Genomic DNA, 26,432 nt, shown 5'->3' on the forward strand with positions numbered 1-26,432 from the left:
TTTTTGATGTTTTCAAATAAGAAAGATTCATATCTATTATTTTTCATAAAGTTATGACTACTGTTGGTAGGAAATTTATATCACCATAACGCTTAGAAACGTCCTCATATTGATTTCTTCTCTAAAAGTACTATAGAAATAGAGACATTCTGCCTTACTTTCTGCTAAATATGATGAATGTTTGTGGATATTTAAATGATAGAAATATACACGAATATAATTTTATTAAACAAAAGAGATTTATTAGACACCTTTTATGTTACTAGAATTTAATGTTACTCTCAGTGATTCATTTTCAAATTAAAGTCATGCCTCACACGTCTTTTACATAAAGAATCTTTACCGACTTAATTTATTGTTCCCGATCACATTCCCGATGTATAATTAGGTATTATCAAGCATATTATTTTTGTGATACTTTAATGTTATTAAACACATGTTTATTTTCTGTCATTTTTTATAGATAGTGTATAGAAACCCTAAAGTACTACCAACCAAAACAACTCAATAATCTTTAACCAATGAGATCGTAGTAGGCAGGCTGTCAATGTTATCATGGGTCGTCATAGAAACGTTTTGAAAAACTTTTGATTTTATTTGGCCGGAACAGGAATGGAGATTTACGAAGGTAAGATTTGATTATTTTTTAAATATTTGCTTTGACTGCTCTTTTTTATGAACGCCATAAATTACGTCGAACTTTAATAAAATATTATATTCAGAACATATTTGTCTGGAGAATACAATGATCATATTATAATAATATTTAGGTCTGCGTTTAATTAAAGCTGAAAATAATTATTGAATTAATGGCATAGAGATAAATATTAAATAAAAAATCGTAAACATTAAAGTTGGTGCTTGAATGCTATATTTAATTTATTAAGTAAAAAATTAATTGAAATTATCCAAGCTGCATGTGTAAATAATCTCAATAAGACTCATAAATAACGATCTAATAAGAATTACAAATCATGACTACATATATAAATGTAATGAAAAAAATTAATTGACTTAAAAATTTTCGATTAAGTACACACAAATAGTTTTATCATTAAATGTTAATGTAAAGACTACAAAATATACTCTCATAAAAAATAATGAATTTAAAACATCAACAAAAAAAAAACAAAATTTAGTGCTACATTAAATTAAACTTAAACACCCAACTTAAAAGCAGCGACATTCACTTTATAGGATTATATATTTTCAAGTTTCCTAACTAAGAATGAAGTAGACCTAAATGGTATTATAAGATTATCCAGTGTTTTATCGCAGTTTCTATGACTTGTAAATAAGTAGGTACCTATGCAATGGCGCGCAATTGGCGATATTACGTCATGCCTCAAGGCCCACACCTATTAAGTTATGAATGAATATAGATTTTTGGAGAACCTAAAGAACAACGCCTACAAACTACAATATAGTGAAGAGGCATAGAAATGTAGAGCAGTGCTATTCATTGACGATAAAAGTACCTAACATCTATAAAAGTCCGGATAGAGCTCGATCAACAATTTCTTATCTCGTCTGGATTTTATTTCGATGACTTCGTGCTTTATAAAAAATGAAATATAAAGGAATTAGGTATATGGTAATTAATCACCTTATACAAGTGTGGTCTTCTTATATCAATATCAAATTTTATCAATGTTCTTTTCAATTAATATTTTGTATTTCAAAACGTGATGAGCACTTTTCCTTCCTGTATAGTGTATCTATTCGCGTTCATTTATAGAAATATCATGTAGTCTAGTTCGATTTCTATCACTTCTTATGAAACTGGATATCTTATGTACTAAAAAGACGTGTGCTCTAAATTTATTTTATTCTAAAATAAATTTCGTAAATCCACATGAGAATCATAGTTTCCGATTCATTCGATAGGTGTATCAATTACTGGAGAAAGTAGACATTCACTTATTTGTATTTTTCGTCAATAGTCCTGTGTTTTTACTTTTTCTTCGATTTTATTCAGGAGTCTTTCTTTTGATTCCTTTTAGCTCTGCGATGTTTACAAATAAAAATCTTCCTTTTTCCGTAGTCTTGGGTTTCCAGAGTGTTATAACAATCACGTTCCACAAAGGGTTTTGTATTATTACCACAGGTCAGCCTTTTGTTTTGGTTTCATTCGAAGCTGTGTTACACGTACCTTTGTAATGCAAGCCTACACTGATCGCCCACTTGGTATAAAAATTCATTTTTGTGGTCACGGACCTTTCTTGAAGGCTATTGAACGGAACATCAGACGCAAAGCAATTAAACCGTGTCGAATAACGATACCAATATGGAATTATAATGGGTAAAGTAAATCGAAGATTTCGTTTATTCTCTGATACATTACAAGTTAGTACTTAATCGTAAAATAATCAGACACAGTTTAATCACTCAGCTTAAAAGTTTAATTTTATACTTCCTCAAAGATCTCCATTATCAATGTAATAGATGAAGAACGGATATTAAGATCATAACATTACATAACAATTATTATTATTGTCTGTCGTCTGTCGACATGCGATTATCAGCAACAACGCAGAATATATTATAATAGCAGAGCTGAACGTGGCTCAGTAATCATTATTTATGTTTCTTACATTGGTCCTCGTCAAAAACCATAAAAAGCATTTAGATTTATCTCTACTGGTAATTGAGATTCGCGTGTCGTCTCCTGGCCTCGTTTTCTATGACAGTTCATTGACTCACTCCATGACGTCAAGCTATGCAAGAATAACGCAATATTTGTTTTTACACAAAGAGAAAGAGAAATTATATCTATTTTGAATTAAAATACCTTCAATGGTTTAAACTCATCCGATTTGCTTGACCCGTAAATTTGACATGAAATCGTTAAACGAGACATTGTGTCGTGTCTACACAGCGGCTCCCAAAGAATAAATATACGCGCTAACTCATTGAGATCCGTTATAAAACTTTAAATAATACAAATCAAGATAAAAAAAGGAAACATAAATAAGACAGTAAAGTTAACTTTAATTAAAGACATACTTACTTAGAAAAATAATTAGAGTTTAGACTATAAAACTATATTACATTTATCTGTTTTATAGGGCTGAGGAAAGTTTTCAAAGATCATACCACTAAGAAATTTATTAATAAAACCTCTTGAGTCTCGTGTACTGCAAATTGGAATCATCCATCAAGCTGCATATGCCAGACGTATATTTGAATTAGCCCTATAAATGACCTACATCAACTATGAATTCCTTTAATCATACGCTTGCAACATTTATTGATTACCTACCTATATCTAATCCGGAAACCAGCTTTTTAAAAGTTCTACTAATATTATAAATGCGTAAGTTTATGAGGATGGATGTGTAAGTGTGTGTTTGTTACTCTTTCACGCAAATACTACTGAACCCATTACAATTTACAATGAAATTCAGACACATATAGAGGGTAACTACTAACTTTTATTTCATAATCATATAAAAATATCCAATTTTACCAGGAGATATTTAATTAATTATAATCCGAAGCAAAATACCAATAAATCTTTTGTATAATATTACAGTTGTGTTGCAATTATTGTGCTCCAGTTAACACTAGAAGCTCGTGATGTGGGAGACAAAAACAACCTATTCCAATATAGTTACAGATTATAGTCACGGCGACGCTATTATTGTGTTATTACTGAATAAAACGTTCTATCGATAGGGAGAAAGGTGGCTTTGGAATACAAACATTCAAATATTATGTTCATAATAAATATTAAATACGTTAAAAATATTAATATGCTGTACCGCATTTTAAAAATTCACGACCAGGAATCTACTCTATCTTCAATATGATTTAGGATATTTTCGTCATAAATTAGGCAAAGTATTCCTAATGTCTAAAATAGTCCCACAAACATTTTCTTGTCTTTCTTCATTATGTCTGTCTATAATTTTGCCGATTTCACTAAGTAAATTGTCATTTTTAAAGTTTGATTCGTTCTTTTGTCTCAAAAGTTTTGAATATTATAATTATTCTTTCTTTCTCCCTAACGCCTTATTTTTTTGCTCACCCACCTCCTTTTAACGTCTATCCTTACATATTACCTACTTACGGTGGCCTGGAAGAGATCGCTACCTAGCGATAAGGCCACCGTTTGTACACTTTGTTTTCCTCTTACCTGTACTTTATGTGTCTCTATTTCTTTTGTGTGTGCAATAAATAATTAAATAAATAAATAAATTAAATAAATAAGTTTTACCAGTTTTAGACGATAAAATATATTTATAGAGTCCCCTTGCACTTGAACGTATTCTTTTCAATTGCTGCTCCAGTTTTTTGTTTACTTAGTTTCTCAAATAAGTAAGATCACTAGTGATCTGAATTTGCTAACAACGTGTGTTACATAATTAAATAAGGTATTGTTTTACATATCTGGACGTTCGCAGACTTTCTGTCGTGAGATTTCAGTTGGCGTATCTTTAAATGACAAGAGGACAATGTGTAATTATGTAATGTAACAAGTAAATTAATATTGTAGTATTTTAATGCACCATTCAAGAGCTTTTTTTCCTCTATTTAACTAAATACTTGAATATTCCACGTTCGTAAGTTTCCACTTTTCGTAAGTTTTTTAGACGGTCTAGACCGTGTATACGATGTATGAATGAATTAAAATTTGGACAGACGGAAAGCAGTATTTAAATATTTAGCTCTCACATCATTACTGGGCCTTACATTTGCAGTCTTTATAGGTGTCATCTGACAAAGACTGATCTGCGTCGACTTGCAAGTTAGAAAACTTTACTTTCTCCATAACGTCCTAATTCCAGAATGATTGCGCTAAAAATGAGGTGCGATCAATGGTTTTTCATTCATATAGAGATTATTATAATGGACGGGCGAGTTGAGGTTCAAAAAGATTGACGGACAGTGCCTGAATGCGAGTTTAAATTTCACAATTCATATCGAGTTCATCCATTCGATACGAAAGCCCAGCAGAGTGTAGCATCGAGCGGTACGACACGGTCTATTGCATTGATGTTGTATGAGGGTCTTTGTAAACTTATCGTTATGTAGAACCCGGTAGAAACAAATGTGCATAGCTAATTAAAATTGACTATCAAGCACATTGGGATTACGCAATTTCGTATAGGTTAACTTGCATATGCTAATCGTGACTTCCTAAATAAATTTCATACTGTTTCAAATTTTATCCACGTTTTTTCAGTTTTCAGCGTTTGTTTGTTCCATCTAATTAAAAGTCCCCTTCAAAATAACATATTGAATCTTTCTACATTCACATTTACAAAATGTGAACATTTAATGAAGACGCAAGTGTAGACAGCTCCAAACAGAATTTAATATTTAAACGTCACGGACCCTTTGTATTATTATATGTAGAGAGAATAAACAAAATTATTTAGGAACTAGGAACAAGATCTCGTAGCCAGTGAAATGTTTATAGCAGGTTACTTATAAACGACTCTTGTTTTAAGTCGACCTCAACTAAAAAGAAACACATTCTTGAAATAAGAGACAACATTGCTGTAATAATATGCAGAAAAATGTTTTAGTTTTATATTATTCAGGGTTGATATTTATTTTTTAATTTAGGATTGTAAAATAAGTGACCATAGATCACAATAAGGTGCTCTACCTACAGATATCATATCTTGAGTTTTGCCATTATTGTATAATTAACCTTTCCTCTGAACTGGAATTCACAAATTTTGCTTATTATTTTATTGTTTACTAAAAAACCTAAACTTTGCCTTCCCGGGTCCCAACAAGAATTCAAAAGTGCTCTATAGAATTTTTTGCCTGCTTTGTCCCACTCACCCTTAAAGGCCACTCATGCATTATTTTTTCTCACACCCCTGTGATTTATGCCCATCCCTCGTTCTCAACCGAATCGATTATTCCCGAAACTCTCGTTAATTCCATTTTTAAAAGAGCCGACGGATGTGTCGTCTCCGGTGTTGTCACCACTACACCAATGAGATAGCTTTAAGGTTGCTTCATAAGTTACGTTTAGTTATCACTTCGTTTCATCGTGTCACACAGTTAATACGGGAGAGGATTGATAGCGGAAGTTCTTCAAAAATTTAACAATTCGTTTGTGCGTTTATCGTTGACCGGTTATAATACTTAGTGCGTGCGCCTGCGTCTGCCGCCGCTTAGTTGTGATCGCAACACCACCAAGAATAGCCGCAGTGATTGTTCCCGCCTTAAATATTTACCATCGTGTTTGTGAAATCACATTAAACATTTCTCATGGGATTTTAATATTTAATGATATTGAGTTTTACAAGCACGTTAAATTATTATGTAATCCGCTGACTAAACTGAATATTTACATTAATTATCAAAGTTAGTGTAACCGCGAAAAATCGCGTTAAACTTATGTACCGAGGTTTTTATCGTGTACGTTAATAGTGATAAATGATAAGCGAAGTATTGCAGATAAACCAAAGGACAGTCAATAACGCGAGTGGGCTCTAGCAACCCGTTAGCACAGTTTCTGTGTCGTGCCGTGTGTTCGTACAAGTGATCCTTTTAGACGTTTGAATAGATATCATGTTGGAAAAGCAAATGAGTGATGCGCTTGCGTTGATGCAAGTAGCGATGGACCTATTTTTGTAGCACGGAAATAAGAGCGGCAACAGAAGCAAAAAGATTCAGCTGCCTAAAAACTTTAGGACGCCGTGTCTTGTGTATTTTGGTTAAATGTGAGCTGATGTGTGTTGTATCAATTTGTGCGTGGCAGTAAGGTCATCCGTTAAATATGAAGAAGAGCGCTATACTGAAGCTGAAATCAATATTTGGTTCAAAAAGAGGTATGTAGATAAAATTATTTTGAGGCGGCGTATTCGCAGTACCTAACTATTAATAAGTAGGCCATATAAATATTATAAAACTAGGGTTTATTTTTTTTCTGCACTAAAAATGTTAAAGATTAGGAAAAACTTTATGGCGTAATTTATTTAAGGATATTTTCTGAAAAAACGTAAAATATTTTTAAGATTCGGCCTTCTAATTTCCATCTTTATTTTAATTACAAATTGTGTTTATTTAGTCGATCGAGTTTATTTATTATAGTCAATTCCGGATTATTATCGTATCAATACATCCGAAATCAACTGTTAAAATATTTCATACAGTGACGTCATTATAAGTTTTACAGAAGATTTAATTAAGCATTCGGGTATTGGAAATTTGATTCGTAATGAACTAACTAAAGATACATTAAACTCCACGAACCTATTTATTTTGAACAAATAATTAACAAAATATGTTATTTATAATATAACGTTTTTAAAGAATTAATAGCTTCCTTCGTGTCTTTATCTAATCGTATTAACGGTTAACAACTAACAATATAAAGCATGTAAATTGTACAATGTAGGTACATATATTAATATCCTAATTAATAAGCTCTTTGCACGCTTGCCGGCTTCAAAACCGGTCAAGCATTGGGAGTCGGAGCCTTTAATTAATACTACCGCTCTTTGCTACAATTATAACGTATTATTAATTATTATTACCCCTTAATGTAGCTGATTGTTATTATTATTCGTAAAATATTTTACGGTCTAACTTTAAAATGTCGTACTCCGGATACAACTCTCTAACTAACGATTAATTATATAATTACTTATTTCAGTTAATTGTAATAAAATAATGAAAAACATGTTCAAGTAATTAAATTAAATCCATATAGATTAAATTTAAAACTTGAGTTTGAACTTAAATTTAAAAATAGTATAGTTAGAACTCAGAACTTAGAACTCTGTATCATGATCGTTATTTGGCGGCAAAAAGAGCTCTACATATTATTTCCTTACACTGGGCACTGTTCACCAACATCACTCCAAGAGCATAGTGGACACAGTATAGCAAAATGGCCAGGTGTGCCAACTAGCAACTTCCAAGTAATATATTTAAAAAATGTTTCACATAGTATTTGCAAATATTTGGAGAGCGCATCGCCACATCTAGATGTATTGGAAATTATAATAGCTCGCATTGCTTCACGCCAATGCGCAGCTGGCTCTGATAAATTTTTTCTTTCACTTACTGCTCACCCCTGCTCAAGATGAAACAGCTGCTTTAAGATTTAATAATATCCAGACCGTTTTAAAGCACGATAAATTCTTTCAGTCACTTAAATGCGCCATTATTTATTGCGCCATCTTTACAATTGATTTTGTGTCTATAATTTCTTATTACGGTAATTGATTTATAAGTGTTAGCATGTTCATTTGGCGTTGACATGCCATTTGGAATAGTGTTATTAAAAATTTCAAGTGTTTAAATTCCAACTTGCAAGTTTATTGACCGTTTGCATTACACCTACCTGAATTAACTGTGTGATAACCCAGCTTGGATATGCACGTTAGCATAATATGTACTGATAAGCATATGTTTCAAGTGCTAAGGCACTGCGATATTGGAAACGCGGTGTTTACTCTTATTGTTTTGTGTTCAGTGTTGAAGATAGTGTGCTGAACGTTGCGTGTTTCAGTTGTAAAATTACGCTCTATATTTGATTTAAAATTATGCTCTCTTGCTTTTGTATTCAACGTAAACGTGGTGAGTTGAATTTCTTTTATTTTTTTCTATTTTATGCGATTTCTAATTCGATAAATGGTTAAAAATCAAAGTTTTAATATAACCTAATATATTCTGATAGCATTATTCATCACTATTTACTTTTTTTTAAATTCAGTTGGATAACATAATATTTGCGTACTTGTACCTACCCTTTCATAATCGGTTATACAAATAATTAATGTACCGTTTAAAATTGTTTCGGTGTTTATTATAAAATGTACGTTTCGAAAGTTTATTATCGTTAAAGGATTATTGTAATATCAATCATGGAATACCGCCGCGGCCTAAACTTGAGTTTGTATGTATTCTTTTGCATAACTATGGCTATTGTCTTGTCACTTACGGAGATAATTTGACGAGTGGACACTTGAGGCTTCTATGTTGAGTTACGTGAGAATAAGACCTCGTGATGACTAGATAGTTAACATAATAGATATTATTATGTTCTGCGCTATTATTAAAGAAAACGTTTGTTTTAAACTTTAGGCATTAAATAAATCGTGGTACGTGGACATAAATATAATCTTCCTATAACATGCAAGTTAATATGCGTCTTAAAAATCTATTTCGTAGGTATGTAGTTACCTATTTAAAACAAATGGAGATATCTCATCCTTGAACCACTTACTATAGATCATCTAAGTGTTGTCTTATCGTTTTAAATAAAAATGAAAGTGAGTACATACAACTTAGAAAGGTCTATAAATAGTATCGAGATACAAAGTTATTAATGAACTAATCGTGACTGAAATAAAATAAATATACGTTTAGTTATCTCTATCTTTAGTTAGTCGTAATGCTTTGAACAATTTGAAGTAACGTTTCACTACGAACTTAATGCACCGTAAAATATTTCTGCAGTCGTGTGAAAACGCGAAGATGCTGCTAAAATGTGTTTAACGTCTCACTATAATAAACTACAATTATAGATCTTAGAATAGAACGAGGCTGGATAAAAGATAATAGAGTATAGCCCGCATCTACAGTAGGTATACGTAAGTGGTATATGTGGTAAAGTACCTACCACTGACATAAAAATCACATTAATTATTTGACACCATCTCAAATGTCGCAGTGCTGCGGTTGGATGCAATACCACAACCCACAAGTGTATGACTATGAGCTACTCATATCCGGGTTAAATGCCAACTCTATGCACACGACGCTCCATTGTTTTCTTTATCTCCTTTCTATTCCTGGGAGAGGATTTTCGCTGTTACATCATTTTAGTGGAGTTTTATATCGCTTTATATAACGAAGGTACTAAAGAAAGTGTGGGAGGTTTCATTTGACCATGATTTAGTTGCACATTTCGTACTATCAACCGGTAAAATATACGGAATTTTATACGTAATTATTAAACAATGAGTAATTCAAAATGAGGTATTCAAAAATCGGATCAATAATATTGAAATGTAGTCCAGTTAACGTAAATTAAAGCCATTGTTTTTAAATGGAGCACTTGCGTAAAGACAATCATTGGTTGCGAGCGTTGATGTGACGGCTACCCGCATCGAACACTAATGATCAGTAAATAAACAACATCAAACGAACAGATGCAAGTATTCAATTATGCTTCTATAATCAGGAAGAGATATTCGAGATAAAAATATTGATTTTCATAGTATGAAATTCCAATGCGCAATGAACGTGAACCGATTTCTTCTTTATGCGAAGGTAATACGGTGATGTTACGTGATTAAATTACCTTCTACTTGTGTCAAATTATTGTATTATGTTTCACTTTTACTTTATTTGTTTAGGCCAAATATGTACGATAATTCCGTTATATCAAGATTGATTCGCTAGTTGACATTGAATCTTTTTGTTGCTTAAATTATTTTGCCTTCATTACAAAGGTTATCGGTACAAAAAGCGTCGTTTACACATCGTTTTTAATGTTTTATAGAACGGGTTTATATTATTTGATTGGTTCACAATCGGCTGGAGTTTCCTTAGGTACCTATAATCCTCAATACCTATTATTTTTTTGACATTTTCAAAGCATTTCGAATTTAGCCTTACAGTTATATGACTATGATTAATTATTGATTTCAATTTTCCTATCATAACTATTTTGTATTTCCTATCAAAGAAGAAGGTGTACTTAAATCATTTCAGACTTTATTCCAGGAATCAGGCTCTTATATAATTAAATTGTTACACATGTAAGAGATGGTCAATGGTCATAAATTTTCCCATTGGTCATAAATGGTAAATTTTCCCTTAAATTTAAAATTCCTTACAAAGTACTAACACACTAAAACAAAGGTTTTGTTTACGGCCACTTCCTTGGGCGTTGTTTACGCAAGACGTGCAAACAAACTAGTATACAGGGTGTCCCACTGTTGGTATACTAAGCTCAAAGGAGGTTATAGTTTTGCATACGCTGAGTTCGTAAAAAATAATTAAAAAATTCCAGACGCATTTTTTTTTCAAATAGATGAATTCTTAAAACTCTATGTGTACACCCATAACAAGCGAGCCGCCCAACTTTGCCACCAGCTAGGGTTGCCAACACTTCATCATCAAAATATAGTATTTTCCAAAATAAAGTGTAAAAAATATAGTACATTTAAAAAAAATATAGTATATTATTATATATATTAACAAAAAAATAGACAAATATATATTTCTTCTTTTAAGCCTTAATTCACCCATAGTCGGGTATAGGCCTCCTCATTTTTTTTTCCACTCTTTGCGGTCTTTGGCCAGACGCATCCAAGATTTACCCGCTGTTCTAGAAATATCGTCGGACCACCGTGCTTTCGGTTTGCCTGGCTTACGTCGACCAATCCATGGTCTCCATTCCATATTTATTTTTATAAAAACTATATTTTTTTGCACTTCTTGCACTGTGTAACAGCTTTTTTAATCAACTTCAAAAAAAAGGAGGAGGTTATCAATTCGGCCAGTATATTTTTTTTATTATGTATGTACACCGATTACTCCGAGGTTTCTTAACCGATTTACGTGATTCTTTTTTGTTCGATGCGGGATGGTGTCGAATTAGTCCCATAAAAATTTTATTCGGATCGGCCCAGTAGTTTTTATTTTATGAGCATTTTTGTCTGTACTCGATGACTAAATTGAAATGTACCAAGTAACTTTGATTCACTTCTCGGTGACCGATTGAGCTGAAATTTTGTATACGTATGTAAATTGGATAGCGATGAAAAATTATCATGACAGAGAGCTGATTTGATGATGGAATCGGAAGGTGGCCATAGGAACTTAGTAATATATTGACTCAACTTTATCGAGATTGGGCTCGTTTGATTCGTGTTGAAAAATACACTAAAAAGTATTAAATAAAAATAACTGCGTTAAAAACAACCGACTTCAAAAACGGAAAAGTACAAAATAAAAAAGATTTGATATCATTAATTACTACATATTATTTACCGACATCAAACCTATTTAATAAATAGCACATCTAAATAATATGTAGTAATTAATGATATCGAATCTTTTTTATTTTGTACTTTTCCGTTTTTGAAGTCGGTTGTTTCGCAGTTATTTTTATGTTTAAAATAAGTGTCAAGCTTCTTGTCACATTCAATTTTTAAATTAATATAAATCAAAAGCTCATTTTTTATTAATGATACCTACCACAGAATGATACACTACTTCTGTTTCTTTCTTCTCGCCACTGGTATATGCGCAATAGGTTATATTATGACTTAGCCATATTTTTTTTAATGAATGATTTGTTTGTAACATTTTTGGTGTTGAAAATATAGTATTTTTGCGTACTATATATGTTTTCAACAGTATATAGTACGCAGACCCGAAATATAGTACAATACTATATATTATAGTACGGTTGGCAACCCTACCACCAGCACGTGAGCTATCGTTTAAGATTATGTTTTCATAGATAAAATGCTCATATTAGAGAAGCGGTATATCCCGGCTACGCGAAGCTAGAGAAGAAAACATGGATTTTCAGGAAAAATTTAGCAAAAAATTTTGGACGTAATTTTTTTTTTAAGTATTTTTTTCGTGATCAGTGTATGCAAAACTACAAGTTCCTTCGCGCTTAGTATACCAATAGTGGGACACCCTGACATAATATATTATGATGCTAACATGTTCTCACGGTCATAAGACTGGATATCATCTTAGAACTAACCTTTCGAAGAAAGTCGCTGACATTATCTAATGAAGCAAAAATGGCCCACTTAAAATATTCCCACGTCAGTAATTCGGATCCAATGGAGTCCGACGTTCACAATTATGTTATAATAACAAATCGAAGTAGAACAATCTTGAGCATTATATTATTGTTGTTCTCAGGCAAGATAATATTCAGACAAATAGATATAATTATAGGCAAAATTATACAGGTTCATCAATGAACGGTATATCTCGATGCTGTGTGAACACAAACATTTTGTGTGAAGTTATATAATCTCAACCGTGTTAATGTTAGGTTTAAATCGTGGAAACGTGACGTATGATTCTAACAAAAAAGTGTGTAACTAATATACCTTCGTCGCTTATGATTAGTTTCAGATACATGCACAACTTATAGTGGAGTCTAAGCCATTTACATAAAGCTCAATTTCATTTGATCAAATGTGTCTCGTTTTTCCTCCAAAAACATCTGATGTAACCTCAAAATCCCCATAATACATACTCGTAGATGTTTTTGTTAAGAAAGCAAGGAAGTAATTTCGTGCTTTATTGCTTCTTGTGGATTTAAATCAGATAACGTCTTACTACAAATCTAATGTTTTGGTTAATTTACTGTGGATTTGAGAGACGTACCTAAAACCCTACTTGTTCAAAGCTTAGTTACCGGCTAATTTTAAATTACTGACAGAGATGCTAAGGTGTTACTTTAGCTTCAACCCTTCCGCTTATTGTCATCCGTTTTGTCTTGCATGTGGAATATTAATCACTCCTTTTAGGGCTACTAGGCTAGTCGCATTTCAATGTATTTATTGTTTGTTATTCTAAAGTTTTCCGTATAACGGTTGAAATATGTTTGCATCAAATGAAACAACAACGTTGATGTTTACACAAATTAATGGTCACCACAACACAAGAAAAGTATGTTTGAATATTTTAACGGATTGTTTTCTTCTTATGTTTTTGTTACAACAATGTAACTTTAGGAAAAAACCTTAGGAAAATAATTGACACGTGAGGTTAATATCCTATTCATGTCCTTTGTTAACATTTAACTTGTCGTAGATCTCACAATTGCCTTTCATAGCGAGAAAACGACTCGAACTAGGTATTGAGATTTTCCTGTGTGTGACCTTAACTAACGCAAAACATGTTCACTTCCATTCAGTATTAAACGAAGAGAATATGCTTATTGACTGACTTAAGGCTTGGTGTAAACTTAGGGAGATTCTTACCCTTAATTCGGAACCCTAAGTTAAAATATTGTACCAGGCGCAACCTGGTACTTAGTTGGTGTAAACCTTTAGATAGTTCTATCGCCTTCCCCCAATATACATAATTATTTAATTCCCTGTGTCTATACACAATAACACATACATACCTTCTACTAAAATAAAATCAATAAACACGAATCTGTGAAAAGGTTCTCTTAACAACCTATTCTCTCTTTATTACACAGGAAGAATTACTATCGTGATGTTTATTATAAAGTTAGTCACGAAAGCCGTTACGTAATAAAAGTATCTTTATATCTCGTTTTTAACACAGAAGAGCTATCCATCTCATTATGCGATGACGGGACAGATAACGCGGTTAGGAGTTTATCGAAAAATCAGTAAAAATTCCAATAGCCGTTCTCTAAATACATTTCAAAGAAGCTATTCATCTCGCTTCCCAGTAATTGTAAATTATGTCAAACATCTTATGCCTTTGTCTTGTGACGACGACATTTATTAAATGCTTTACCTTATGCATTAAAATGTTTATGTTGGTATGTCTTTGTTTCATACCCATACCATGTAGTGCTACTCTAAGCATAAATAGCATTAATTAACGCGTTCCAGTCCGTAAAAGATTTAATGACAATGAAATTTATTTCATGTTTTTTATTCCACTTCAATGTAATTATTTAGCCTGATTCTTATCTCGATGGTCAGCAGTGAAAAATTAAAATTTCCTTAAAAGATCAACAAGCTCTGTTACATAATATGTAATACATTCCCCCTTCAAGTGCAAAGAAATATGTATTTGTTGTAAACAGGAGTCTACTTAATCATACAAGCTACTTTTTATACCGGTAATCAGTACGTTATAGAGAACTTACAGTTAGTTAAAATAGTTGTAACTCCGGATCAACTAGTCTAATCTTTATTTATGAAACATAGACCTTCTTTTTCTGATATACTTTTTTCCTAAACTGTACGTAATCTTACAATCATAACTACTTACTTGTTATTAATGAGTAAAGTAAGATTAAATTTTGTTGGTTGAGTAGTTGTTGTAGTAGTGGTACGGGAGCCAGGAACAGATTTTATGACCAAGTTCCTCTCAAGCGGTAATTAGTAAAATGCATCAAAGTATAGTATTATGAAGCCTCGTGAACGTCAGCTGGAGCTCGGTTGGGGGGAAGAGCGGTTGTAGCCTCCCGTATCAGCTGACGGTTTTTCCACCAAGATACAGCCAGCTGACCTATATATTTATCCACAGTTACATATAAGCTATCATCAGGTAAATTTTTGTTTGAGAGGAAATCACGGAAAATAATTTTTTCTTTAAATTTAACTTTCATGTTCGAGACACCAGCTGACGTATAATACACCATGTTGTAACCAGCTGATTATTTTTTTTCGTCGAGATATTGGGTTAGCTACAATTTGACAAATTTTTAGCTGAGAGGAAATGAATGAATGAATGTATTTTTTTTCCTACGTGCGTGGGAGGCTACAACCGCTCACCCCCCCCCAACCGAGCGCCAGCTGACGTTCACGAGGCTTTATAATACTATACTCTGAGGCGTCTGACGAATTATCTCTTGAGAGGAAATAATTAACCAAATTTGCACCTGGCTCCCGTACCATAGTAGTAGTAGTTGGTTGAGTATTTAAGAATCATTAGTTTTGGTCGCCCCCTCTCTTGATTGAATATATTTTCATTTGCAAAAAATTAATACTCACGTGACTCACCTTAATTTTCAAGATTTCAAGAAAATAGTCAGAATTAAAACATACGAATACAATCATCGGTGACATTCGCTTATTACTTGCACACTGCACATCACTCAGTTGATGCATACGGTAGAGCTGACAGACAGCGGTTCGCTTGTTAACCCTGCCCATACATATATTCTGTACCCATATTCCGTGTCGAACAAAACTTGTAGCAATTTACGGTCGAGACACGAGCGACCGATGTACTCTGCATTAATATTTACATAAGTTTATTGGGAGTGGCAAATATATTCAAAGAACACGGACAAACGCCGCGTCACAGAATACCAAATGGTCTTTTGAACATTTTTAGAATGCTATATTATCGCTTTTACATTTAATTACACCTAATTTTTTTGATATTAACCTGCTTAAATGGAAAAAGGAGTAAATGTTTTAAAAAACATTTCAAAATAAATACTCTGTAGCGTATAAAGTGGTAGAGCGTATTTTTCAATTGATCGATTTGTATCATTGAAGTTGAATATGACATGCGTTATATTATTTAAAAGATCTTGCTTTATATCTTCCTACTATGTTCATAAAAATATAACACAAAAAAAATTCCGCATTACCAAGACACTATTAGATGGTCAATGAAGGCATTTTGTTTGAATTAACAGTTCAATCGTGTCTCGAGTCTCATATCAACTGAGGAATACGTCTCGAATATAAATTTCTGAACTTAAAACCCACTAGCCTTAAATCAAAATGTATCACCTAAGTTTTTCTTAGGAATTTCAATTTTATGTAAAGTTTGTTGTTTATCGCAGGAACACCGCACTCCGTATTAATTAATGATTTGAATAAATTATTGTCGACCGTGCGTTCAAGGTCAGAAAACCGGTTTTTAATAATGAAATTTACTGCGGTGGGTGCTGAAGTAACATACTGATATTAATATTACTCAAACAATCGTAACCTACCCAATAATTAGGCGTAATGTCAACTAATCGGAAGATGTATCTATAGATAATTAGAAATGATTTGCTTAAATAAAATAGACCTCACACTAGAGGTGTCCAGTGAAACTTGATTATTATGAAGAATTGGTTTCTTTGTAGATTTCTGAGAAAAAGTCATTGTTATTGTATGAATGTATATAAATACAAGTGAATGATAAAGCAATGTCAACATTTTAAGTGTTACACGGTACCTCTTTATATGTAGTAGATAAAATAAATACATGATCAAACATTTCTTAGTGTTTGTGAGTTGTGACATCAATTACGAGAGCACGAGACGTCCTCAAATATAAACAGTATTGCAAGTGTGGAAATGTGTAAAGTGTAAACAAATTAAATTCGTAGAGGACGAAATATTTACACTTACCAAACAAATGCTAATATGCATCAAGTTGTAGATATCTATTTATAGTACAAGTAATGTTTAAATGTTTGCTATTTTATTACTCGTAAGTCGTAATAGAGCATATTAGCTCTATTACGTGTAATCGCTGTAATTTATAACAATTTTTATGTAATGTAATTCCGGTAGGTTCGTGCCATAACCCATAATGATATTTCGAGGCACAAATATTTGGATTGACCTCATGGCTTGACTCGTGACCTAGTGACTCTTTAGCGAAGTGCCGCCTCTGCAATAAATTTTCAGAGTAAAATGTTAATAAACCTGTCAGGAACGATCTCTCGCTAAAATTCAATATATACCTATATTATATCAGAATTATTCAATGCGTTTTTGTAACTTTCTTTGCAAATTGGATGTAGAGGCGCATGTGGTATTTGTTATTACCTAATGATAATTATCGGTCATTTATTACTGTTCCAGGCAAACGGCACCAAGAACAGCAGAATTCACAAAAGTCCTCGCGGTCTGGTTCGCCAGAACCCACAGATGGCCTGTCTCCGAGTAGTAGCGAGTCGTTCCGGCCTGTGGCAAGGACGCCTCCGCCCAGCCGCGTGGGGCCCCCGCCGTCCCCGCCCGTGCCGACCAAACCTGTGGCCCCCGTAGCCCCAGAGCCTTCCGGACCACTACCCCTAGCGCCATGCCCCGTCTGCGGAAGGACGTTCGTGCCGCAATCTCTAGCGAAACACGTAAAGATATGCGAAAAAATGACCATCAAGAAGAGGAAAACATTCGACTCTTCGAGACAGAGGCGCGAAGGTAAGACACATTTGTATGTAGATAGGTACGATGTTTGAGTGCTAAAGCTTGAGTATGTGCAGCGAATTTGAATGTAGGATTAGAACTTTTAAATATATTGCAGTTTAAATACACACATGTGAGATAGCTTTTGGCTTTTGGAAATAGAATTTGTATTGGCATGAATTTGAAAAAATGCTGACATTTTGTATTATATTGTTATGGGTAAAGGGCAGATCCTAGCGAACAGTGATTCTGGTGAGTGTATGACCGTTTGGATGTTATTTGCCAATTTAACAGTTACTACCTTGTATGCGATGCAACTAATAGTAATACTTAGCATTTGCATCACGCGTGAGGCTACATAAATAAACATTTAGAACAAATTACGGGACTAAAATATTGATGGATGGAAAACGTTAGACCTCCTAGTTATATTAATATTGCTAATACTGTTTTAAACTTTAATCATGTATAGAGGTAATACAAAAATTCAAATTAATTGAGTAAGCTGTGGCCTGTGATATTAACAAAATAACAGGTTTAGAAATGATTTTAATTCGCGTGAATCTGAATAAGACACAATCTAATTGATAACATATGACACTACCTACATTTCCTCAAGGCCGCATTAAGTCGACCACAATACGTCCGCAGTCCATTAAAGTGTCGCACTCTAGCTATTTGTGCTCTGAGTCCACTGTTGTATGTAAATATTTTGAAGAGGTGACACTCCATTATGACTTAGCGCTATCGTTATTGGGTCCATATTTGCATAATGTTTGTGGAGCCAAGTTTCGAAACGAACGCCTACAAGCGATGAACCCATTGGAAGATATAAAACAATGATTCATATTAACATAATGGCGCATAATAAATGCATGGTTTGATCAGTGTATCGTGGAGGTTTTGCACGAAATGTGGAGTTATGCATTGTGATGTAAAAACAGACGCACGCGTATTTAGCATACAAATCACTAGCATGCTCACAAACTACCAAAATTACAGGCACGGACTTAGAACAATACTTGCCAAAGAATTTCGGTCTTCCAGAAAACAGCCCATTCCTTGAGAAGAGTCCGCCGAACACTGCCAAAGCTACGCCTAAGCCAAAAGTACAGTCAGTTCGCAGTGCTATCATGAAGGCAAGTATAATCTTATTTCTTAACTTCTTAATTTGTATAAAAGTTTCGAGTTTTAAGTCGTTATCGCAGTTTCTAGACATTTTTTATTAAGAATTACATTTTCATAACCTACTAGCGGTCCGCCCCGGCTTCGCCCGTGGTACATGTTTACGTTTTCTCTACATAAGAACCATCCTCGTACTTCAAGGAATATAATAAAAAAGAATTATCGAAATCGGTTCAGCCGTTCTCGAGTTATGCGCTTACCAACACATTTTGCGATTCATTTTTATATATAAGAAAGAAGAAGAAGATAATTATTAATCTAGTTATTTAAATCTAACCTCAAACTCTGCAATGCATTTTATGTAAAAATCAAGATTCTGCATCTCGTTTACGAATTAATCTTACAACAAGGAAACATAACAGAATATATACAACTTGAGAAAAGATTTAATTACATACATAGCCTAACAGCTGGACTTTCAAATAGACTAGAGAAATGACACCCTCCATACATGGTGTTAATTATATTAAATTATAGGATTTACTTATTACTTGAAGTTGAATTCATGGCTTTCTATGCTAATACGATTATTTTTAACAACAAACAATTATTAAGATTAAAATAAACATAAGTAACCATTTTTTTTTTGTTTATTGTTAATTTTCTTGTGCATCTAGTTTTTAGAATTTTTGTCTGTTTGTGTGTATGTATGTCCAGGCTAATTTCAAAAAGTACTAAATGGATTTACTTCAAATTTGGTACAGAGATAGCTTGAGACCTGAGGAAGGACAAAGGATAGGTTTTATCCTGGAAATCCCACAAATACCATCCCACTATAGCCGATATTATTTATTATAGCCGACAGCAGATCTCCAAAAGTGTCCGCACTGCAGCCGCGCGTTCGGCGTGCGCGCGTTCGAACGCCACGTGGAGTGGTGCGCGGACAAAGCGAAGATATTACCGGCCGCGCCCGCGCAACCGCCGCCGCATATAGCGGACGCGAAGCAGCGGCTCAATGCGCGCACGCAGTATAAAGCGCCGCCTGTACGGACACGACGGTAATTTTGTATTTTTGTATTAAATATTATGTTAGCAGTTTCAAAGATCTTGTGTGCCGAGCTCACGTGTCAGAATGGAAACTTCTTTGGCAAGATTCAAAGATACCAAAATCGTCTTACTCCATGACGTGACGGTATTGCCATAAATAAAACAAGTTTCACTTCAAAAGAAAATTTGTTATATTTTTACTTTTTTTGTCATATTTTACATTGTGTTGTGACATTATTATCTTCATATTACAGTTCATCTCAAACTCGTGAAAAGTCATCGAACAGTAGATCAGCTTCTGTGGAATCGAGTCGTGGTATTTCACCGCCGCGGGAATATGGCGACTATAAACACCCGCGGTCTAGGGCATCAGGTAAATACTTTAATACTGTTTGATTCATTATTATGCCCTCTTACCTTTATTCTTAATGAGCTGCTCAGAAAATGTCCTTGTAAATTTATGTACCTGAATTTAAATTGTACGAAGAACATTTAAAAGTAGCTTAGGCCATTATAATACTACAAGAAAAGTGTCGATAAAATAATCCATTAAAATAATTCCCAAGAACTACAATTTCTAATCGAGGTACATCATATTTTATTTTATTGGTACAATTATTTATTACATTCTATTTCAGAATCGGTATCTAGTAACGATTGTCACGAGGAAAACTCTCCTCATGTTCCAGTAATAAGGAACTCACGCGCGTCACAAAATAAATCGTCCGGAGATGCAAATATCAAAGCGAGACAAGCCAGGCTTGCTAGGGACTTGAGCAGTTCTAGGTAAGTTATTTTTTAGACCATACTGACCTAATTATAGACAAACTTTATATAGAGAACGATATTGTATATGGTAATGTACTTAGCTAGCAAATAAGGGGAAAGGAAGGATTTTGCATATTCTTGTAATTTTAATATTTTTTGTATATAATTACTAACGTATTCCTATCTCCTTGTTTGTAATCTTCATTCGGAGTACTGAATTTTCCTTCCTTTCCCCTCCTTTAGAAATAATCAAGAACATAAAATTGCTCCTCTTCAACAATGCAATACTGACCCCGATGTTAATAAACAAGAAAAAGATAATAAGTATAAAGTACGAATGACTGTAAAAAAGAAGCAACAACTAAAAAAGCTTGAAGAACTTGCTGAAAAACACAAAGAAAAAAGTGAAAAAATATTAGCAAAAGTACAAAGAGCTTCCAAAGTCACAGAAAAAACTGAATGCCCTTCCAAAAGCCAAATTCCGCTTCCAAAAAAGGAAAAGATAGTGAAAAAAACAAATAAAGATATGATTCAAAAAGAAACGGTAAATACAGAGAAGAAATCTATCGACAGCAAAATCACAAAGCAGGCACATGTAGCGATTAAAGAAATTAATATAAAACCTAAAATAAAGAAAGATGTCCCGAAGAGGCATAAAGAAAGCACTATGAGTTTAGATAGTCTGGAGGATTGTCCACCGAAATCAAGTAGGGAGAAAAATAGCCAATCTATAGGAATTAATACAGAACTTCTATGTCCATGCATTCCTTGCGTAATACACGATACATCTCCTCCTAAACAAAACAAGAAAAAAGAAAAATCCGCACAAATAAATAAAATTCAGGCTGGCAAGTGCGAGTCAGATGTTTTTATAAGAAACGAAATAATTGAAAATTCGTCTAGCGTTGAATTATTGTATAAAAATCCAAGTATGGTGAGTTCTTGTGACAATAGTAAAGAACTACGTGACCAGGCCGATTGTGATGAGGCAGTTACCGGTTTTAATCAAGCTGAAGTTCCTTTTTACCAATCCTCTTCCGATGCCATAGACTTTACGGATAACATAAAGCGTTTAGAAATTCTAAATGAATATTCTGATACCAATTTTGAATCAAAAACAGATGTTTTCAAAAATAATCGGCCAGAAAAGTTAATCAAGGAAGACGTCGAAGAATATATTGACTTGTCCAATGAACATTTCGATGAAAACTATGAACGCGATCTAAGTGAAGATAGTTTAGATTGTGATGAGAAAGAAAACGTAATAGATGACGAGGATCAAAACAATCTGGTTAGTCGCCACGGCAGTGGGGACACGTATACAAAGTTTACTGATAATCCCGCCGATTTAGAAGAATTTCTCACGTTGACAGATGATATGATATGTGATAGTAAAACTAAGAAGGAAATTACAGACAACGACATAGAACACATCCATACCCCTAAAACTAGCTCTATTGAATCAGTATGTGCTAATAGTAATAAAGATCTGTTAACCAAACACAGTTTCTCAGATACGATTGAGGAACTAAAAAGCAATTTTAAAGAAATTTTACAAGAAACACGGGAGGATGATGTAAATGCTGTAGATGATGTTAATAGAAAAGTTTCAGACATGGAACATATAACTGTTTATGAATTAAAATTTTACGATCAAATGACGAATGCAGAACAAATAACTCCGAATCAAGATTCCAATGTTAAATTACCCGCCATAGAAGAAAACAATAAATTAGTTCGAAAGGGCCCTAAAAGTAAAAACAATGTATCAAATGTATATAAAGACAATCGAAAATGCAAAATGCAGAAAAAAACAAATAAAGAATATAGGACTTTTATTATAAAAGAAAATCGAGAAGAGAGTAGTGATGAAGCACCGCCTTTAAAGTTACCTCGCATTGATTTGAAAAGGTTGTTTTATGTTATCTATGTAAATCGTTATCAAGTTGGAAATTAAAAATATACATTTAAGTAGAACACTTATCTATGTACACATAAGTATTTAGGGTATTTTTGAAGGCATTGTTGTTTCGTCATTGCTTTAGTTGGTTACATCTACTGCATTTTACATATCGCATTTTTTAGACTATGTACATTAGTGTTCTTTATCATGCATCACGTAGTTTACTTTGTGTTCTAGTTTACATCGTAGTAAATTAGAATTTGGTTTTTTACAGGCTTGACGATGACTATGATCCCTTTGCATCAGCTGCCAGACAGATGAAAGAGCTTATGTCCTCAGATACGAATATACCTAAAAAACAAAATTCTAAAGATTCCAACCGTACCCTTCCTACATTAAAGCAAACTCCTACCACTAAATCTTCCACTCTTCGCCCTGACAACACTAAAATAATGAAAGACTCTTTGAATAAAACATATCAGAAAACACCCACATTACATAGAATGAAATCTTTTGGAAGTACAAATAATGATAACACTCCTAACACCTTTGGTGGGAGATGTAGTTCATTCAGGTTGAATAGGAATGATAAAAGACCAAATCTCAACACGACCTTCACTAAGTCTAGCAAAGAAAATATTAGTTCAGTAGATAAGCCATATTTTAATCGTAATAGTAGTTTAAACAGATCTTTCTCAAGCTACAATAATTCAGTTTATAGTACACCGAAATTAAAAGACAAAATTCCTAAATTATCTACATCAATGCATCATGCTTTTCAACGAAATACTACCAAACAGCCTCTCAAACTTGATAAAATTAAAAAAGACGAAGAAAAGAAAGACTTCGTTAATTTGGATGCAATTTTTGCGTGCGATAATTCTTCAATGACTGACAGTAATTACATAGATCCTATGCTCATTAATGAAAATGACAATTTGCCCATTAATGTTAATACTATACTTAATAACCCCGACATAATTAGTAGTCTAGAGTCACTGTTAACGACAGAAAATTTACCTGCTAAGTTTGAATCTTTTAGTACCAACAATAACAATTCTAATGATGCCAAAAAACCTGCTAATTTAGAATACTATAATAATGAAAATAACAAAAATTTCCATTCAAATAATACAACGACACCAATTATTAACGATTTGAGCAATCAGTACCATAAATTAATGTCCTCTTTAGAACACAGCATAGCATCTAGAACTTCAGGTCGAGACGATGATTCTTTATGTGAAGATTTCGATCTTGAAGAGTTTATGACTTCTTTTGACGAGGAAGTTAATAAACAAAAATTAGAAAATAAACGCACATGTAGTTCCACAACCAGAGTCGTTAAGCAATCTGAATTATCAAACGATATAGTAGATTCTAAAGTCGAGATAAAAAATACTTTGAATTGCAGTAACAACGGATTAATACCAGTTAATAAATCAACGTCACTTGTTTTTAGCAGTAACAATATTGTGGGTGAGAAACTGTTCCCTTCCTCCGTCAAACGTTCCACTTCCCTCCTTGATTCCATCCAAAAGAAACCTTCGAGCAAAATAGATACTCCCAACAGGAGTCGGCAGAAGTCTGACCAGTTAGAGGACGACATAATGCAGTCGCTCAAAGAATTTGACAAATTTTATGAATCACAAAAACATGAAAAGAGTCAATCTCATAAAGATATCACAAAAATGTATATAGATACAGTGAAAAGAGACTCTCGTAAGAAATGCGAGCAGAAGATAAATAAAAGCGATGCTGTAATGAATGGTAACCATACGCCGAGTGGGAAAATGAGCAATGATTCAGCATATAGCAGGTTAGTCAGGTAATTACCTAGGCAACTAGGTGAAATCAGCTGTTTCATATACAAAAAGTTCATTATATAATTTGAAATTAATTTTATGTGTGCGAATTTTATAATGAACCAGAATTCATTTCAGCTTAAATCGTGTTTCACCATCGAAACTCTCGTTATGCAATGTAAAAGAATCAAATGACTTGGTCTTGCTGGAACAAATCCCAGCTGGATCGGATTCCAGTGATAGCCATAAAGAAGACAGACGCTCCATATCCAGTGAGGAATTCTTAGCTATGGAGAGATCGACTGAATTACAGGAGCCTTTAACAAGATCTGAAATACACTCATCTTATAATAGCGTAGCAAATCCGAATATAAATGGTAAGTTTAGAATATAGTTAAAAAAAATTAATTACACGCTTTTGTTTGCCACCTCTATGTTTGAATGTAACCGATTTCTTGAGACTCGATTTTGATCCACTTTAAACGAACAGATTAAATTCAAGGTACAGTTATTAAGTATTGGTGCCAATGCCCAATAGAATAATTTCATGAATTTTTACACATTTTTTTTTGCTTTTATTTATTAACTTAAATAATTATTTCAGATAAACACACGAGTTCTCGTACGTCGATGCACCGGAGCGCTCCACGGCGGCAGAACTCAAAAGAGGCTCTCAGCTCGAGTGGCTCGGAGACTTCTCTCCACAGAAGTCGGCGGGAATCCGCGCCAACTTCTGCCCCGCGACTATCCCGCTTCTGCCACGAGTGTGGGAGCAAGTTCCCAGTCGACACTGCCAAATTTTGTATCGAGTGTGGTGTGAAAAGACTCTTAGTGTGAAGTGCTTGTGAACGTGTGGCCGATATATTATCTAGTCCTAATTTTCGAAGCGAACTTCTATGCTTGAAGTTTACGTACAAGTTGTCGGAATTGTAATTTTATTTGTAACCAATGTCAATTACTGTTATTTTTGCAACGAGTCTCAAATTATAATGATTTTATTAATTTTATTTATCCTATGTACCGCTCGTCATAAATGTTTTTCGTATTGACATTCTATCTTATTGTTATGCAATAGCATTGTTTATTTATTAATTACCTATTTATTGCTAATTTTTGGTTAGCGTTATGACTAAAACATGTTTTCAAACTAACATTGTTATGATTTTTACAAAGGTAAAAAGATGAAATAACAGTGGCTTATTATCATGTTACTTTACACCATCTTATAGATTGGTAGTAATGTATTAATATATTATATGAGTGTGAATGGGTTTTATAACATTAATAAAATGATCAGATTTATATTAAATCCCCTTTTATACATACAAATTATTACTGATTCGTTTTATTAATGTAGAACAAAGATATTATTTTGGGACAGTGTTACCAAATTCTTAAATGAGAGTATAAAAATGTGCCTTCCTAACTACATTGTATCAATTATTCACAAAATAAATTTTAAAGCTATTCCAAATCAAAATATCACATTGCCTTCAATAAAAAATATCTGTGATATTGGGAAATATGTAAAATTACAACAAATGAAGTGTTTTTCTCAAGACGGAATCTAAAATTAAGTGCCAATTTTATTTGTTTTGAAGGAAGTTTTGTGTTTTTATTTTTAATTTGTTTTGCCCTTGTTAATGGATGTATTTTATAATATTTTAACTTCATAGATTCCCATAGAGTTAGCATTTTTAACAAGACTGATTTTATTTCAAAGGTTTTGTAAACAAATGACCATAACTTAATGTAAATTGTTTTAATTAACAAACTATCATGTAATAAATTAACATTAATTAAAATTTTGTTTTATTTTTAAATCCTACTAAGTACTAATATTATAAATGCGAAAGTTTGTGAGGATGTGTGTGTGTGTTTGTTACTCTTCCACGCAAATACTTACTACTGAACCGATAACAATGAAATTTAGCACACATATAGAGGGTAACGTTTTTCTTTCAAAACGCGGGC

General features: G+C 33.2%; 1 protein-coding gene across 9 annotated transcripts; it reads left to right on the forward strand.

The window, feature by feature from the left end:
- Positions 1-492: 492 nt before the first annotated feature.
- Positions 493-26,257, forward strand: LOC149481031 (uncharacterized). Of its 9 annotated transcripts, XM_089705865.1 has the most exons (11): positions 5,954-6,556; positions 6,604-6,797; positions 17,490-17,825; positions 18,036-18,062; positions 18,813-18,949; positions 19,794-19,993; positions 20,237-20,355; positions 20,621-20,768; positions 22,928-24,481; positions 24,597-24,835; positions 25,063-26,257. In XM_089705865.1, exons 2-11 carry the CDS (start codon positions 6,746-6,748, stop codon positions 25,293-25,295), a joined length of 3,045 nt encoding a protein of 1,014 aa, XP_089561991.1. In that variant the 5' UTR covers positions 5,954-6,556; positions 6,604-6,745; the 3' UTR covers positions 25,296-26,257. The 9 variants fall into 9 exon arrangements, with proteins under 9 accessions (XP_089561996.1, XP_089561998.1, XP_089561991.1 ...); XM_089705870.1 differs by lacking the exons at positions 5,954-6,556; positions 6,604-6,797 and adding an exon at positions 493-628; XM_089705872.1 differs by lacking the exon at positions 18,036-18,062 and adding an exon at positions 20,994-22,661 and having other exon boundaries at positions 5,838-6,797; positions 18,786-18,949; positions 24,116-24,481.
- The last annotated feature ends 175 nt before the right edge of the window (positions 26,258-26,432 follow it).

The sequence above is a fragment of the Colias philodice genome, chromosome 17 (assembly GCF_061535455.1).
Source record: "Colias philodice isolate Cphi_HAF_F1 chromosome 17, ilColPhil1 Martin Lab GWU primary, whole genome shotgun sequence".
Taxonomy (NCBI): domain Eukaryota; kingdom Metazoa; phylum Arthropoda; class Insecta; order Lepidoptera; family Pieridae; genus Colias; species Colias philodice.

What these genes read in the sequence shown, in the direction of transcription:
- LOC149481031 (XM_089705872.1), top strand. Translation starts at nt 6,746, where the DNA reads ATGAAGAAGAGCGCTATACTGAAGCTGAAATCAATATTTGGTTCAAAA. An exon ending in TTCGAGACAGAGGCGCGAAG is followed by an intron (nt 17,826 to 18,785) that starts GTAAGACACATT and finishes ACAAATCACTAG; the next exon opens with CATGCTCACAAACTACCAAA. An exon ending in TTCGCAGTGCTATCATGAAG is followed by an intron (nt 18,950 to 19,793) that starts GCAAGTATAATC and finishes TATTTATTATAG; the next exon opens with CCGACAGCAGATCTCCAAAA.